Genomic DNA, 16,934 nt, shown 5'->3' with positions numbered 1-16,934 from the left:
AAGCATCCTTGGTAATCACTACTACAGACCCATCTTACTTTCCTAATTGAAATATTAAAAGGTTGAATTCAGTAGTACGTTAAAAGGCCAATATAATGTGACCAAGTAGGAGTTATCCCAAGGAACCAATATTAGAAACCATATTAATAGATTATATTCTATCAGTAGACAAGGTAAAGACATTACCATCTAAATAGATGTCAAAAAAATATTCAACAAAAATTCAACCTCAGTCCCTAGGAAAAAAAGTAAACTAACAAAGATTATTGCCAACAACTATCACTACACTTTTTTGTGTGTGTGTGTGAGGAAGATCAGCCCTGAGCTAACATCCATGCCAATCCTCCTCTTTTTGCTGAGGAAGACCAGCCCTGAGCTAACATCTATTGCCAATCCTCCTCCTTTTTTTTCTCTTTTTCTCCCCAAAGCCCCAGTAGATAGTTGCATGTCATAGTTGCACATCCTTCTAGTTGCTGTATGTGGGACGCCGCCTCAGCATCGGACAAGTGGTGTGTCGGTGCACGCCCAGGATCCAAACCTGGGCCGCCAGTAGCGGAGCACGTGCACTTAACCACTAAGCCACAGGGCTGGCCCCACTAACATTATACTTAATACTAGAATCCCAAAGCATAACTATTAAAGGCATGACTATCTGCTATCAACATTATTTAGAGGCTCTAGACAATGTAATAACATAAGAAAAAAAAAAGGGGAGGAGAGTATAATTACTGAAAGGGGAAAGACCAAATTATATTTGCAGATGATTAAATTATCTGCCTAGTATACACCTAGAAAACCCAAGAAAATCAACCAAAAAAATTAGAATAAGGATGCATTCTGTATTGTGGCCAATTACAAGAATAACACACAGATATAGAGCTTTCTCATGTACCACTTAAAAAATATAATTTAGAAATATCCCATTTGCATTAGTAACCAAAAATAGTAATCAAGTATGTAAAATACCCAGGAATAAACCCAAAAAGTAATAAATAATACCTAATTGAATAAAATTATACAACTTTCTGAGGGTCATAAAACAAAGGTTAAACAAATGTAAAAACAGATAACACTACTGAATGAGAAAAAATATTTACTGTAAATATTTCAGTAGTTTCCAAATTAAGTTATAAATTTAATACAATAAAATTAAAATACAAAAAGGTTGGTAGAGTACACAGGAGACCTTGAAAAAGTGATTTTTAAGTTTATCTGGAAAAAAATTTAAGTTGTCTTAGTACAAGAGAAGAGCCAAGGAACTTCTGAAAACAAAAATAATCATGGGGGCCTTGTACTGCCAGATATCGAAAGCTATCATAAGACTCTGGTAATTAAAATGGTGTGTCAAAAGTAACAGACAAAACAAAAGAAATAGAATAAAAAGCTGATCTGAGTATTTCAGCATTCAGAGTAGCCAATAAATGCAGCGGGGATAACTGGTTAACCATGTGGGAGGAAAAAGTTAGGTATCTACTCTGTATCATATATCAACTAAATTCTAGATGCATTCTAAGAATTATATGAAAAAAATTAAAACATAAAATAACTAGAAGGACATATAAGTGACCCTTAATCTGGTATTTAGGTAGGAAAAGTTTCCCTACACAAAAATACAGGAAAATTTTTGAATAACAGAAATACAAAAGGCAATAAACGAACTATGAAAAATATTTCCATCACACGATTAACAAATAATAACATCCCTAATCTATGAAGTGTTCTTACAAATCAATAAGACAAACATACATTAGCAAAATGAACAAAGGCTATATGAATAAATAAATCACAGAAAAATTATACTTGACCAATAAACGCAGTAGGAGGGAATTCAACCATATACTTAGTAATTAAGAAAATACAAATTAGATCTACAATGAGCTCCTACTTCATCTCTGCTAAATTGGCAACTATTTTTATTTTACGATAATTCCCAGTGTTGGAGAGGATGTACCAAATATGCATTCTCCTGCATTGCTTGCTAGAGCGAAAACTGGCATCACCTCACTGGGCAGCAATCTGACAATGCAAACCAAAAATCTTTACAAATGTTAACCTGACAATTCACCTTCTTTTAATTTACCCTATGGAAAATGCCAGAGATTTGCACAGAGATTTATGTGCAAGAATGGTCACCGAAGGATAATTTATAATAGCAGGAAAAAAATCCATATGAGGAGATACTATATAATTATAATGGCACGAAAAAATAATCACAATATACTGAATACTGGTAAGTGAAAAGGAGCAGAGTACAAAATATGCACATTATGATTCCAATTTTTGTTTAAAATTATCTTTATAAATATGGATCCTAAATATATTTTAGATAAAATTGCAATCATACTGTATATATTGTACATATAATAGGCATAATAATAATATTCTAAGAAATACGCTAATATAGTAACATAGTGATTATCTCTGGAGGATTATAGGAGACTTTTTTTCACTGCTTATTTTTCTGTATTTTTAAATTTTTCCAAAATAACAAATTATTATCTAATCAGGAAAAAATAATATTTTAAATAAGAAATGCTTCACCATCTTATATGCCATACATATTACGGTCATATATTTACAAAATCGATTTTCATAAACTACATGTGAAAAATAATTTCATTACCTACAGTCACATCCATGGTAATAATAACAGCTAACGCTCATATGTATAGCACTTATATGTATATGCCCATCAGTATTCTAAATGCTTTACGTATATTAAATCCTTTAACCCTCACAACTATTACCATTCCCATTTTACAGATGAAGATTGAGGCTCAAGGAGATTAATGACTTGCCCAAGGTCATTCCACTAGCAAGCAGGGGAGCTAGGGGAAGAACAAGGCAGCCTGGCTCCAAAATCCAGGCTCTTGACCACCAGACGCCACTGTCTCTCCTGATGAACTATACTCTAAAGCAACCAGACTGATTTATAATATAAATGCCAGAACATAAACAATCAAATAAGCACTATCCCCTTTACAGTAGTCTCCATGGGAAACTATACATATCCAAAGATGTGGTCACTGATCGGAACATTTGTGGAAATCCTTCCTTTGTCCCCAGGGGGCAGTAAACAAGTCTCTCGTGCGGAAAGATGAGATTTCTATCAAACAGCTAGGAATCATTCAGATACAAGTCGTAAAGTGTGATTAAACTGCACAATTCTGCTTTGGGTAACACAGCAAGAAAAATTGATGAGACTGATTTTGTTATTGCCCCCATAACTGGTGGATTTTAACATTTACTATCCTCCATTATTGTAGTTATTTGTTCACATGCCTATCTTCCTACTGAGCTGAGATCCTCAATGGCAAAGATTATATCTTATTCATCCTTGTCTCCAACCCCTAACACAATTCCTGGCACACAAAGAGTACTAATTAAGTATTTCTGAATGAACTCTACAGAGCATACCACACAAATGCTTTAAGCAGTGACAATATCTTAGAATAAATTAAATATTGCCAAGAGGGCGTCTGAGTCTGTGTACAAATAAACATATAATGCATATGGAGACATTATATAATAGAAAAAAATAGAAATTTTAAGGAGTAATTCCTAAAATTCTAAACACTAAGGAAGACAGAACTCAGTTTTTAACAGGTCTTTTTATAATATAATAATATCTTAGCTGTAGTCATTTCTCACAAAACACAAGGGGGAGAGTAGATATGCCTCATTGTCTAAAAAGCAATCTACTGAACCAAGGATGCAGAAATAACCATAAACTTTTTCAGACAAGGATGCAAAAACACATCTGCTACCGAGAAGACACCAGGATGCATCCTGCCTTTGGGTTCAATCGACAAAGCACAACCTGGTGCCTGAAATATAAATCAAAGAACCTCACATCCCCGGTGCTTATTGACATTTGCTACCTGCAAATTTCTAATATGTGCAAGATGGGCCTATTTTTATTTACAGCACAAACCACAGACTGAATGTTAAACAAGACGCTTAATAAATCCAGAGGAACATAAAACACCAGCATAACTCAGACAGCAAGACAGACACTCACTCCTTAATTAAGTGGGTGATGTTCTGGTTAAAACAAAAAGACAACCCTGGGCTATAGCTAAGATTAAGCACTCAGTGTTGCGAGGGAAACGCCAACGTTTTCAGGGCAAAGCCTTTAAATCATGAAAAATAAACCATCTAACAGTCTGTATTCAATAGTAAGTAGGCAGTCAGGACGCAGACTGATTGGGATTAACACATTTTCAGTTATAACAAGTAATTTTACAGAGGATTAGTATCTTGATGGTCTGATCAATATGAGGCACCACTGCTATTACAGATGAAGAGAAAATTGCCCCTCTGGTAATAAAGTGTGCGTGTCTTCGTTCTCCTTCATTTGCTGAGTCCATTACTGTAATGGTTCCAGCATTAACAGCTGGGGCAATTTACGCAGCAGGGGTCTGATGAATTTAAAAGCTAGACACTGGCTACCCATCCTCTCCTCCCTTTCCATCTGCATATGCAACTCCTCTGGCTGGCTGGTTCCAATGCAAGGATCATGTGTTAAGAGAACAATGACTATGATTTCCCAATTATTATCTCATTAATAGTGTTACCAGCCAATAATGTGACCAAAACAAAAATTGCTCGCAGCATATTGGCTGCTGATTCGGTGAAAAATTGCACACTATTTACCTAAATAACAAGATTGACATGACAACAGGCTGGAGTCCCCATAAACTGTAATGTTTGCATTTGTTTGCCCGGTGCTATTCTCAAGCAAAAAAAAAAAGCAGAGTGTACATGCTGACAGGAAAAAAAAAAAATTCATCAGCAAAATTTTCCATCTCTGTTTTCAAAAAATGGCAAACTAGAAAACTGTGAGATAATGGGCTGCTGTACATAGGGATAGAAAATCCATATTAATACAGGCTTGAGACTTTAATCATGCCCAATTCAGCAGAGTGAGTTGAGGTTGCCACATCAGCCCATTTTATATTATCGGAGAAATGCTGGCCCTTGAGGCTCAGTGTTGAATGAACCAGTCACTAAATGAAGGTGCCAAAGGGCAGACTTAGGTCTAAGGCAGAAATCAGAGCTTTGAATCTTCTGCTCACAGTTACGAAAACACTCATGTACTGGCAACAAATCTCCTTCTCAGACCAGATGCAACATAATTTCGTCCTTGAAACTGAGTTTTCTACTTGGTTTCTACCAGCTGTAAAGGTCTCACCAGCCACTTATCCATTTGGCAGTTCTTTAACATAAAAGAAGGCATGGTCAATCTACAAGCAGGTCATTTCCAAAACTACAGAGGAAATAAACGATCCACATGGCAACAGGACAGATGCTTGTAGCATAAACAAAAATGCAAGCCTATAGCACCTACTCAAGGCTCAGCTTTCACTCATGCTAGCCTTGCAGAGAAGCATGACGCCAAGGTGAATGTCTGGAAACAGGTTCCTCCCAATGCAAATCTTAATCTCCTGAACACATCCTGACCCAACCCAACAGTCCCCAAGATTCCTCCCAGGTTACACTGGAAAATCAACTGGCGAGACAAACTTTGTAAAATAACACAAACTAGTTTATAACAGAAGGTGAAGTGAATGAGGTTAGCAGAACTTTAAATTCACCTTCTCTAAACTGTGCCTTTTTTTTAAGGTTCCAAAAGTATCATCTCTACTATAAAGTTCTTTTCTTCTAGAAGTTAGAAAGTCACATTTTAAATATAACTTTATCAAGAAATCTACCATAATAAACTAACAAACCACACTAAACCTGGATGGTAAACAAGCATTTTAAATTTGAAAGAGAACTCTAGAAAACAACTGTTGACTGTTAAAGCATATGCTGAAGAGAAGAGCCTTGTTTCTCAACATTAATACCTATATCTATGGTATGTTAAGTAATTTAAAACCCATAAAGTATTTAACTATTGTCCATTATTTCTTTCAGGTTCCGTTTCCATCTCTCACTAGAAAGCCTAATGACCGATAACAGGTGATGCTCTTGGGAATTCATTCATTCATTCGATAAATATTTATGGAAAATTTACTATGTGCCTGGCACAATGTTAAGTGCTAGGGATAGAATGGTGATAACAAAACTCAAAAGTTTCGTTATCTCTACTTTCTTAGTCTCTACTTTCTTGAAGCGTACAGTCTGAATGCCAAAACCTGCACTGTTAAACTCAGCCACAATAAATCCCGTCAGCAGCCAAGGAGCCAGGATGATAATTAAGGGTCACACGTCACATCTGTCAGACGCTGGAGGCTCTCCATCATTCAATCCCTCCTCAACACACACTTATAAATGTCTCTTATGTGCAAGACACTCCACTAGGTACAGTGGAGAGACGGAAGGATGAATTAGACACCAATGCTGTCTTCAAAGAAGCTAATGGTTGTTTAAAGCGTCTAACACTTTTTTCTAATGGTAAATTTATTTTTCAAAACCAACACTAAGATGGTTAAGAAACAGACCTGGAAATAAGAGAAAGTAACGAGAACTCACTGTGACTCCATGGTTTAGTTGGATAATTTTCAAAGAAGGTATTTAAAGTGGTTTGGAAACTATGAACAAATAAACTACCCCTTCTACTTACTGAAGGCAAGCAAAACCACTAAATGGGGATTAAAGGCTGACCCATACACTAAAAGAGAGAGCAAACAAAAGATAAAGATGGACTTTGGAAAAAAAACACAGAGTAGAATTTGTCAGGTGAAGTTTAAATTTTTTAAGTCTCCTGATCATTGGCCCATCCCCAAAAATGTTCTACATCTAGTTTCCTAAATTACCATCAGATAAACTGGTAAAATAATCCCAGATGACCCAGGGAAAAAGTAGGGACTGAAAGAACCTTCTCAGAACCTCACTAAAATGTCAAACTGCAAAAAATAAAACAAATTGAGGTAAAAAGACCAAGTGGGTACATACATAAATAACAAACGTCCTCTTACTGAGTTCTTATATTCATAACTAATTAGACCTTATAACTTAAGATTTACCTTGTTAAATGATACTAAGACAATCATCACCAAAAACAGAAGAGTTTTAATGATTTTTATATGAAACACCAAGTTTATCTATTCTGGATATATTCCTTCACTGATAAAAATGTACATTACTTAAACAAAATTATTATGTTCCTATTAAGTGTATAACCCTCTCAGTAATAAATTTAAACTAGTTCTATTTTCAATATTTTTAAAAAAGATGATCTCACCCAAGCCAGCATAAGAACCTTGGAAGCTGACCTGGAATTCAACATCCACGCCTTTTCATTCCACAACTAAAGAACAGTTCTAATATTTCTGAACAACCTCTCAAGGAGTCCTGAGCCTCTCATAGGGATATACCCTTAAAGAGATCTTAGGAAGGAATTCCATGACCCCTAGACCAGGTTAAATAGATCTTCCTGAGGAAGGAATTCCTTGACCTCCACATCACATTAGATCCTCCTTGCTACCATGTCCTGCTCCCATATTAAACTCACCACTCTACTATTGGTACTTGCTTAATTACCTACCTTCCATGGAAAGGCAGCCAGTTCCATGGCACCAAATGTGCCATATTTACCTTTGTGTCCTCAGTGCTGAGCACACTACTTGGCACTTAACAGGTTCCTCATCTGAACCACAGAACACAGAAAATGGTTCAGCTATTTTCTCAATTTTCCCAAGGGTGGTATATAACTAGTACCATTTGAGACAAATGGAGAGAAGTTAGTGGAACCCCAGTTGGAAAAACCTGCCTGATTAGACACTCAATATAAGTTTACAGAATGAATGTCCTGAATATTGGCTAAATATCTCCTGTGATCAGATAGGTGGTGATGACGATGACCATGAAATGATGGCAATGACAACAACATTTACTTTTACCATGTGCCAGGAATGTTCTAGGTGCTTTACAAATATCTCACTTGATCCTCACCACAACCATAAATATCAACACAATTTTACAGATGAGGAAATTGAGGTTCAGAGAAGTTCAGCTGCTTGCCCAAGTAAGCGATGAAGCAGGATTTAATTCCAGGGTTCTGCCTCTAAAGCCCCACACTCTACACCACGATGCTGTGAGCAAACAGGCAAAGCTGAAGTGTGGCAGAGTGCAAGCACATTTCCCCTCTAACGGGGGAGCCACCGCCCAGCTCTGGTTAGCGAAAGGCATGCCCAGGTTGCCAGACAGTCGCGTTTCTCAAGACAGCCAGATATCTAGATTTTTATGAAATCTCTCAACTTTTAAATATTAGAAAATGATTCAGAAACTTTCAAACAGTTCATCTGGGCCAAATAAATCACATCTATGTGAGCTGTAAATTTGTGATCTTTGGTGGCCCTCATCTTTCCTCAAAAATATAGATGCCAAAAATGCATACTCTGAACCTAATCAATAAGGAAATATCAGACAAATAAGAACACAGGGACGTTGTACAAAAAAAATAGCCTGTACTCATCACAAACGTCAATGGCTTACTCATCATAAATGTCATAATGATGCTATAAAAGATATTATTAGGACAATTAGCAAAATTTAAATATGGACTTTGGATTAAATAAGAGTATTTTATCAATGTTAACTTTTCTGAAATTGACAAGTGAGTATGTTTATATGTAAGAGAGTGTCCTTATTCTTAGGAAATACATGCTGAAGTATTTACGGGTAAAAAGGATTGATGTCTCCAACTTACTCTGTAATGGTTCATAAAAAAAATAAAATAATGGTTCATGTGTATATGAGAGCAATAGAGTGAATGTGACAAGATGTTAACTTGTGAAGCTGGATGATAGGTCTATGAGAGCTCTTTGTTTTACTCTTACAGCTCGTCTATAAATTTTAAGTCATTTCAAAAAATAAATTATGTCATCTGGAAAAAAAAAAAAAAAAGCATAGGGGGCAGCCCTGTGCCAGCAGAGGGCCCTTAAAGCAACCAAACCAATCACGGCCATACCTATTCTGTCCTCGGTACAAACCCAATCACTGTGGATTCTCACAGCAACCCACAGAAGCAGCTATTCTTTTTTTTTTTTTTTTGTGAGGAACATCAGCCCTGAGCTAACATCTGCCAATCCTCCTCTTTTTTTGCTGAGGAAGACTGGCCCTGGTCTAACACATCCATGGCCATCTTCCTCCACTTTATATGGGATGCCGCCACAGCATGGCTTGACAAGTGGTGCATCCCTGCGCACCCAGGATCCGAACTGGTGAACCCTGGGCCGCCACAGTGGAGCGTGCGCACTTAACCGCTTGCGCCACTGGGCCGGCCCCTTGAAACAGCTATTCTTGACTCTATTTTCTAGCTGGAGAAACTGAGGCACAGGGTGCCAACCCTTTATCCCAACAGCAAGGAAATTTTAGAGGCCATGGTTCTAACTCAGCCTATCAAATACTAATATGGACCATTCAACCATAAGCCTTACAAGAAAAATTCATTTTAAAAATGCATGAATACACTTTGTGTTTTCTTATGCTGTCACACATTAACTAAATGTCATCATGGAAAGCTAGGTAATAGTTAGTCCAACCCTTTTATTCACCCTCCAGAATTGGAAACTGTATAAAAGTCTATAGCATAAGCAATAACAAGAAGAAAATATAATCTAAGTAATTTCAAAGAGAAAAGGAAAGCCAAAAGCAATTACTCATTATGAGAATGATAAAGCTTACTTTAAAAAGCAAAGGAGAAATCTCTGTGACCTCGGGATAGGTAAAGATTTCATAGATGCAATATAAAAAGCATGAATCATAAAAAGAAATATGGAGGGCCGGCCCCGTGGCTTAGCGGTTAAGTGCACGCGCTCCGCTGCTGGCAGCCCAGGTTCGGATCCCGGGCGCGCACCAAAGCACCGCTTCTCCGGCCATGCCTGGGCGGCGTCCCACATATAGCAACTAGAAGGATGCACAGCTATGACATACAACTACCTACTGGGGCTTTGGGGGGAAAAATAAATAAATAAAATTACAAAAAAAATAAAAAGAAATATCGATAAATTGGACCTTTATCAAAATTAAATACTTTTGCTCTTCAAAAGACCATTAAGTAAAGTAAAAGAATGGGAGACAATGTTCACAATATGTATCGCTGACAATGGACTTATATCTAGAAAATATAAAGAACTCATAACATTTAATGTTAAGAAGACATATAACCCAACAAAAAAAAATGGGCAAAAGATTTGAGCAGACACTTCACAAAAGAAGATACATACATGGTCAATAAACACATGAGAAGCAGCTCAGGATCATTAGACATCAGGGAAATGAAAATCAAAACCACAACGAGATGCCACTTCACACCCACTAAGATGGCTATAATCAAAAAGACAGGCAATAACAAGAGATGACAAGGATGTGAAGAAACCGGAACCCTCAAACTATGCTGGTGGGAGTGTAAAATGGTGCATTCACACTGGAAAACAATGTCTTAGTCTTCTTGGGCTGCTATAACAAAATATCATAGACTGGGTGGCTTACAAACAGCAGAAATTCATTGCTCACAGTTCTGGAGGCTGAAAGTCCAAGATCTGGATGCCAGCATGGTTGGGTTCCAGTGAGGGCCCTCTTCCGGGTTGCAGACCCCCAGTTTCTTGTTGTATCCTCACACGGCAGAGGGGTGAGGGAGCTCTCTCAGGCCTCTTTTTTAAGGGCACTAACCCCGTTCCTAATCACCGAATCACCTCCAAAAAGGCCCTACTCCTGATACCATTACCTTGGGGGTTAGGATTTCAACATAAATCCTGATACCATTACCTTGGGGGTTAGGATTTCAACATAAGAATTTTGGGGGCACACAAACATTCAGAACATAACAAACAGAGCAGTTTCTTAAAATGTTAAACACAGACTTACGATAAGATCCAGCAAGTCCACTCCTAGGTATCTACCCAAGAGAAATGAAAACATATGTCCATATAGAATGTGAATGTTCATAGCAGCATTTTTCATAATAGCCAAGAAGTGGAAACAACGCAAATATCCACCAGCTAGTGAATGGATTAAACAAAATGTGGTATATTCAGACACTGGAATACTATACTATTCAGTAATAAAAAGGAACAAAGTACTGATACACGCTACAACATGGATGAACCTCAAAAATATTATGCTAGGTGAAAGAAGCAAAAGCCCACATATTGCCTGATTCATTTATATGAAATCTCCAGAAAAGGCAAATCTTGAGAACAAAGAACAGATTACAGTCCTGCATTGCTTAATGACACGGAAACATTCTGAGAAATGCACCATTAGGTGATTTCGCCATTGCGCAAACATCATTGAGTGTACATCAACAGAAAACATATCAGTGGTTGCTTGGGAGCCAAGCTGGGAGAAGAGACTGACTGCAAATCAGCAAAAGGAAATTTCTGGAAGGGACTGAAATGTCCTCTATGTCAACTGTGGTGGTGGTTTCACAGGTGTATATATCTGTCAAAACTCATCAAATTGTACACTATACGTGGGTGCAAACTGTGGTATGTAAATTATACCTCAATAAAGTTGAGTGCACAAATAAAATAAAGTACAGGGATTCTATCTTAGCCAAAATCATAATCCCAGTATCTGGTAAATAACAGGTGCTAAATAAATCTTTACAGAATAAATTAATAACTTTAAATGTAAACCCAAAAGGTGAGAAAGACATCACTCACAATGCCATCGCATGACATTTGCTTCTTTGCACTGTTGTAGACCTATGCAGAAGGATCTTTTCCCTTTGTACCCATCTTCAGCATGCTGCCCATATCACATACAGACTCAAGCATGGAAGCTTCAGGTCCCTGGTGAAACCTTGCTAAACTCAGGTTATATAGAGCAGATTTTACATTTTACATCCATAGAGGTATGGCTCTAAAACAAACTCACTGATAAGACTCTAAATTCTGCAAGAGCAAGAATTGTGTCTGTTTTATTTACCACTGGTCCTCACTTTCAACATCTGTCTAATATAGAGCAGGCAACAAATAGCACGTGTAAAGGCCCTGTAACCAGATTAACACACAGGAAAGTGGGACTTTTAAGAAGGCTAAAGTGGTTGATGGGCAGAGAACAGGGAGAGTGTCACGTCCAGTGAGACTGTGGAAGCAAGCAGAGTCCAGACCATGCAGGACATTGTAAGCCATGTGAAGTTTTGTCTTTATCCTAAGAGCAACAGAAAGCCATGGAAGATTTTTAACCAGGTGGTTGGCAGAGAAGTGAAGAAGGAAAGGGGCAGGATTAGATCTGCATTTTGAAAAGATCACAGCCACCGTGTGGAGAAGAGACTGGTTGTGTGGAAGGAGGGCAAGAAGGGGACAAAGGAGTGTTAGGGTGTAGAGTGACTACAGACCAATGAGGAGACAATCGTAACAGCTCATTAAAGAGATAATGGTAGCTTGGTCCAAGGTGGTGGAGATGGAAAAAAGCAGACAAATTACCAATAAATTTAGACAAATCAATAGGACTTGATTTTGGGAATGAGGGAATGGAAAACACTCAGTTCCTCTGAGCCTCAGATCTTCATCTGTAAAACAGGACTGTTAATACTCCATCTGTATAATACCTATCTTGCAATCTGCTGTGATAAGAATATGAAATAATACAAATATTATGAACTTAATGCAGAGCCTGACACGTGACAAACGCTAAAAAAATGAATCGCTATTGCTATTATTATTGTCATCCCATGGAATGGCAACTACCAGAAGCTGAACCCCAAAAGCAGAAAATAAGACTGTAGTGAAAGATTCATATCCGCTGTGCTGAAGACATAGAACGTATCAGCCGGCCACTGAGACAACCGTTTCAAACAAACACATCTGACCGCACACATATTTCATCTAAACCAATCTCAGTCCCCAGAAATTAATATGATCACAGTCATCTGAGAGCACGGTAAACTAAGGCAGAAGGGTAGCTACAAATTAGCCAAGGAATCAGGTGCAGAAGTACGATAAGGAAATGAGTGTCTTGATTCTCATTTGTGATCCAACAGGACTAGGCCTGCATCCTGAGCAGCACCAATTCATACACCTCAATGTCTCTGGCTCCCTTGCTGACAAGGCCCTGTCATCCTTTGGCTTAAGACCGTGCGTCCGCTCACCGTCCAACCAATCCCTTCCGGTTCCCTGCCCCTAGTTACAAGTGCACGGAAGATCCCAGACGCCGGAGGGCCCAACATACCTTAGCTTCGCGCTCTCGTTCCTCGGCGGTCGGAGTCCGCTTCATGCTGCCGCTTCAGCCGCCTTCGCCACTGCTAGCCGCGTAGATCCCTTGCTCTGGACCCCGCCCCCTGCATGTAGTTCTCTCGGCGTCCTGCTCCCGCCCGGCGCCATTCTCCCTCAGAGCCGTGAGAACTACCACTCCCAGGGTGCACGGCGGCGACGCCCGAGGAGCGCCTGGGGGTTTAGCAGCACGAGAATTTCCCAGGTCCGCCAGCTGGGCGAGCGTAGTCCGCTACGCAGCAAGCTAGAGGGCTAGGGTCCTAGGAGAACTACATTTCCCAGGAGGCAGCGGGGCCTGCCACGTGTTTCCCGTGCTCCTCTCGGCCAGCTGCCCGACACGCCGTCGGCGCTATAGCAACGGTAGCTAGCGGCGGGGAGAGAGTGATGGTGAGTACTCTGGGGGAGGAGAGAGGGTTGGAGGTGCCCCACCCTCCACCTGCAGCGAGAGCCGGGGTGCTGGGGTCGGCGCTACGGCGTGGAAAGGGCCCTAGAGTTCTGCTCGCGGAAAAAGCAGCCCAGCGCGAGACGCCTCCACATCCTCAGGCCTGAATCACAGCCCGCCCATTATCCCCACGCCCAGGACCGGTTTGAAATTTTATGTCCTAGCCCTAAACCCTCGCTGTTGAGAGTTGATGCTAGTTGCCATCCCTATCCAAGTCCTTCTTCAAGTAGAAGGTCACTTGAACGCCGTTTTTGCCCTGGGTTAGGAGTTGGTTGGTAGACCCTAAGCCGCCTCCTGTGTACAGGCCTATTGTTTGCTTAATTATAATTATTTATTGTCTGATTACTTCATAACCTATTAATTCCGTAGAAGTGGAGACTTTGATTACTATTTTAGTCTCAATGCCAGGTATTCATTTATTTTTTCATTAAATATTAATGTTGGTGCCCACCGTGTGCTAGGCACTGTTCCCGACCAGTTGTGAACAGGACATAACAGTCTCAAGATGCTTATAGTTTATTAGTGAGGGCAAACTAGTAATGAACCAGTAAACAAATAAGATAATTTCAGTTAGAGATGATTGCTGTAAAAGAAATAAGCAGTGATGAAATTGGGAGGAAGAATACTCTAACATAGGATGATCAGGGAAGGCCTCTTTGAGGAAGTGACATTTGAGAACAAGCCCTGAAGAATGAGGAGCCAACTAATGCAAAGGCGTTGAGCAAGACAAGGGTACCGCGGATTTGGGAACCCAAAGGAGAAGGGTGTGAGTGGAGCATAGTGAACAGGGAGGCCTGAGTTGGTGGTGGAGAGGCATTGCGGCATTGTGCAGGATTTCAGCCTCCACACTATTAACATTTTGGGGCAGATAATTCTTTGTTGTGGTTCCTGTGCACTGTAGGAGGTTTAGCATTATCTCTGGCCTCTAGATGCCAGTAACACCCCACCTCCTTCCCAGTTGTGACAATCAAAAATAGGACGACTACCTCTTAGATGTATGACCTTGGGCAAGTTACCTAAGCTGTGTCTCAGTTTCTTCATTTGTAACGTAGGCATCATTTGAATAACAACCTCACAGGGATATTGTGAGATATTTGATTAATTCATATAAGCAGAGCACTTAGAAGAGTGCCTGGCACATTTTAGTATGCATTCAAGAACTAACACCTTTATCATCATTATTGTTATTATTATAAAAGCTACCATCACTCTATCATGGAAAAGTTATCATTTTCACATGTGTTCACTGTTTAAACTTCTTAAAAATTTAGTTCCTAAAGTTGACCTTGTCTGTCGTAGTGTTTCCAAAAGAAGTAGATGATCTCCCAGGCATATGTCTGTTAGCTGTTTATGTCACAGCAAAATGCGATGGTTCTCAACCTTTCATGAGTTATAGTAAAAGTTATAAACCCTCTTCCTAAAAGATATTGCATATACACATACGCGTACAAGATTTTGTGAACCATCTCTGGGTCCACAGACCCTGAATCAGCCCTATGGACTCCAGTCATTCAGTCAACCGCTGTTTAGTGAATGCCTGCCATGTGTGGAGCTCTGTGGCAGCCTGTGAGAATATAGAGGTAGACAAGACAAAATCTTGCTATTCTGTTGGAGTTGACATTCTAGGACCAACATTCTAGAGTTTGAGAACCTCTGCCTTAGGGCATCTTCATTGGTAGCTTGCATTTGGCTTTCTGGGTAGATTGAAATGAAAATGTAAAATCCTTTTTTTTTTTCCTGCATACTAGACGTTGCATGGACTGCTCACATCCACATAGAAAACTAAGTTACTGTAGTGCATCTCTGTGAAGAAGAGAAACTGTAAAAATGCCAAAATTAGCTGGACAACCAGTGTGTTAAGGTAGGAAGCTCTGGGTCCTAGGCCTAATGGCAACAAAGACAGGACAGAACAAAAACAAACCCAGTTGGTAAATTTATGAATCCTCTTTTACGAAACTTGGAACTTCCCACTCATTTGTGCGTCGAGCTGAAAATTAATATTCAAGTAATATTGACATCCCAGGCCAATGTGCTAAATGCTTTTAATTTAGCATCTCACCAACCCTTAGAATAACTCTGTGAGATAGTTATTATTTCTCCATTTTTAAAATTAAGGAACTGAAACTCAGCAAGATTGGGTGACTTGACCAGCTAGTAAGTAATAGAACAATCATTTGAATCAAGTTCCTAACCTGAGTTTTTTCCAAGATACCTACATTCTTTCGAGTGCAGAGAAGGGGATGGGGTATGGAGAAGAGGTATTTCTTAAATTTGGGGGAGTTTATTTTGTTTCAGATAGAGGAATAAGAAGAAAAGAGAAGGAAGAATGATAATCTTACCTCATTTCTTAAGCAAACTATAGGAAATATACTGTTGAAAGCAACACTGTCTCCGTGATTGAATGTAGTATTTCTTTTAAAATAGAAGCTTTCATCTTCTTCAAGCAGCACATGTGGGCAATAAGATGCCCATTAAAGTTCTAGTGCCTTATTCATTTTATTTGGTTCATTCCATTGCATAGTTATAATGTTATAACTTGCAAAGATTTTATTTGAATATTCTTTTCTCCGCGGATAGGCCATGTCTGGCCCAACTGATGAGACTGCAGGAGACCTGCCTGTGAAAGATACAGGTCTAAACCTCTGCGGAATGGGAGGGTTACAAGGTATGGCCAGCTGTTATTTATTATAGTTATGAACTTTGATCAGTAACTTCTTTTCTTTTAATTTAAAGTATTTCTGATGGTCATACAAACGAAGCCATTTAAGTAACTATATAGCTCTTGATTGGGACTAAACAAGAAGATGGAGCGTTTAGAACAACATATGGTATTTTACTGCACGCATCAATTATCAACAGCTCATAGAAAATGTAAAATCTCCCTCTGTTCTGATAAAGAATTGTTATAAATCATCTTTTTAAACTCTACACATCAGTAGAAACTACACAGAAAGTATCAAGCCTCCAAACCAAATTGCCTGGTTTAAATCACATTCACCATTAAAATGTTTCTTTGTGCTTAAATTTTATATGGGAGGAAATGCCATATTTAAAATTTTTGCCTTTCAAGTAGAGTATCTCAAAATGGTTTGTTTATCCAAGTGATATTCACTTTGTTTTATCAAATTAGTATACATTAAAGGTTTTCTTTATCCCTTTATCACTTAGTGGTTACAGTAGAGCTAAAAAGCACTTTCAAATTAAGAAAGAAAAGCACTGCTTGAAGGAACAGTTTAGAGTTAGAGCTATGTTTTTTTTTGCATGTACAATGTGTCAGCCATGCTGTTATGCCACTGCATTTGTCCTCGAGAAGGCTGTGATGTAAA

General features: G+C 38.9%; 2 protein-coding genes across 6 annotated transcripts in view; one reads left to right on the top strand and one right to left on the bottom strand.

Annotated features, from left to right (window-relative positions):
* Positions 1-13,206, bottom strand: part of FTO (FTO alpha-ketoglutarate dependent dioxygenase) — a 358,292-nt gene extending 345,086 nt beyond the window's left edge. Inside the window, exon 1 of the mRNA XM_058527826.1 lies at positions 13,126-13,206. Within this exon, the coding sequence (XP_058383809.1) occupies positions 13,126-13,170 (45 nt within the window). The 5' untranslated portion in view covers positions 13,171-13,206. The remainder of the gene's footprint in view (positions 1-13,125) is intronic.
* Positions 13,207-13,468: 262 nt separating this feature from the next.
* The window catches only part of RPGRIP1L (RPGRIP1 like), a 96,158-nt gene continuing 92,692 nt past the window's right edge, over positions 13,469-16,934 (top strand). For 2 of the 5 annotated variants that reach the window (XM_058527824.1, XM_058527823.1), the window contains exons 1-2: positions 13,469-13,553; positions 16,186-16,273. In XM_058527824.1, coding sequence (XP_058383807.1) covers positions 13,551-13,553; positions 16,186-16,273 — 91 coding nt within the window. In that variant the 5' untranslated portion in view covers positions 13,469-13,550. Of the gene's footprint in view, positions 13,554-13,617; positions 13,752-14,826; positions 15,470-16,185; positions 16,274-16,934 lie in introns of those variants that run through there. The other 3 variants (XM_058527820.1, XM_058527822.1, XM_058527821.1) reach the window with 3 other exon arrangements.

This window comes from Diceros bicornis, chromosome 32, assembly GCF_020826845.1.
Source record: "Diceros bicornis minor isolate mBicDic1 chromosome 32, mDicBic1.mat.cur, whole genome shotgun sequence".
Lineage (NCBI taxonomy): Eukaryota > Metazoa > Chordata > Mammalia > Perissodactyla > Rhinocerotidae > Diceros > Diceros bicornis.
Note: the sequence above shows the minus strand (reverse complement) of the source record. Positions and strands in the feature narration are given on the sequence as shown.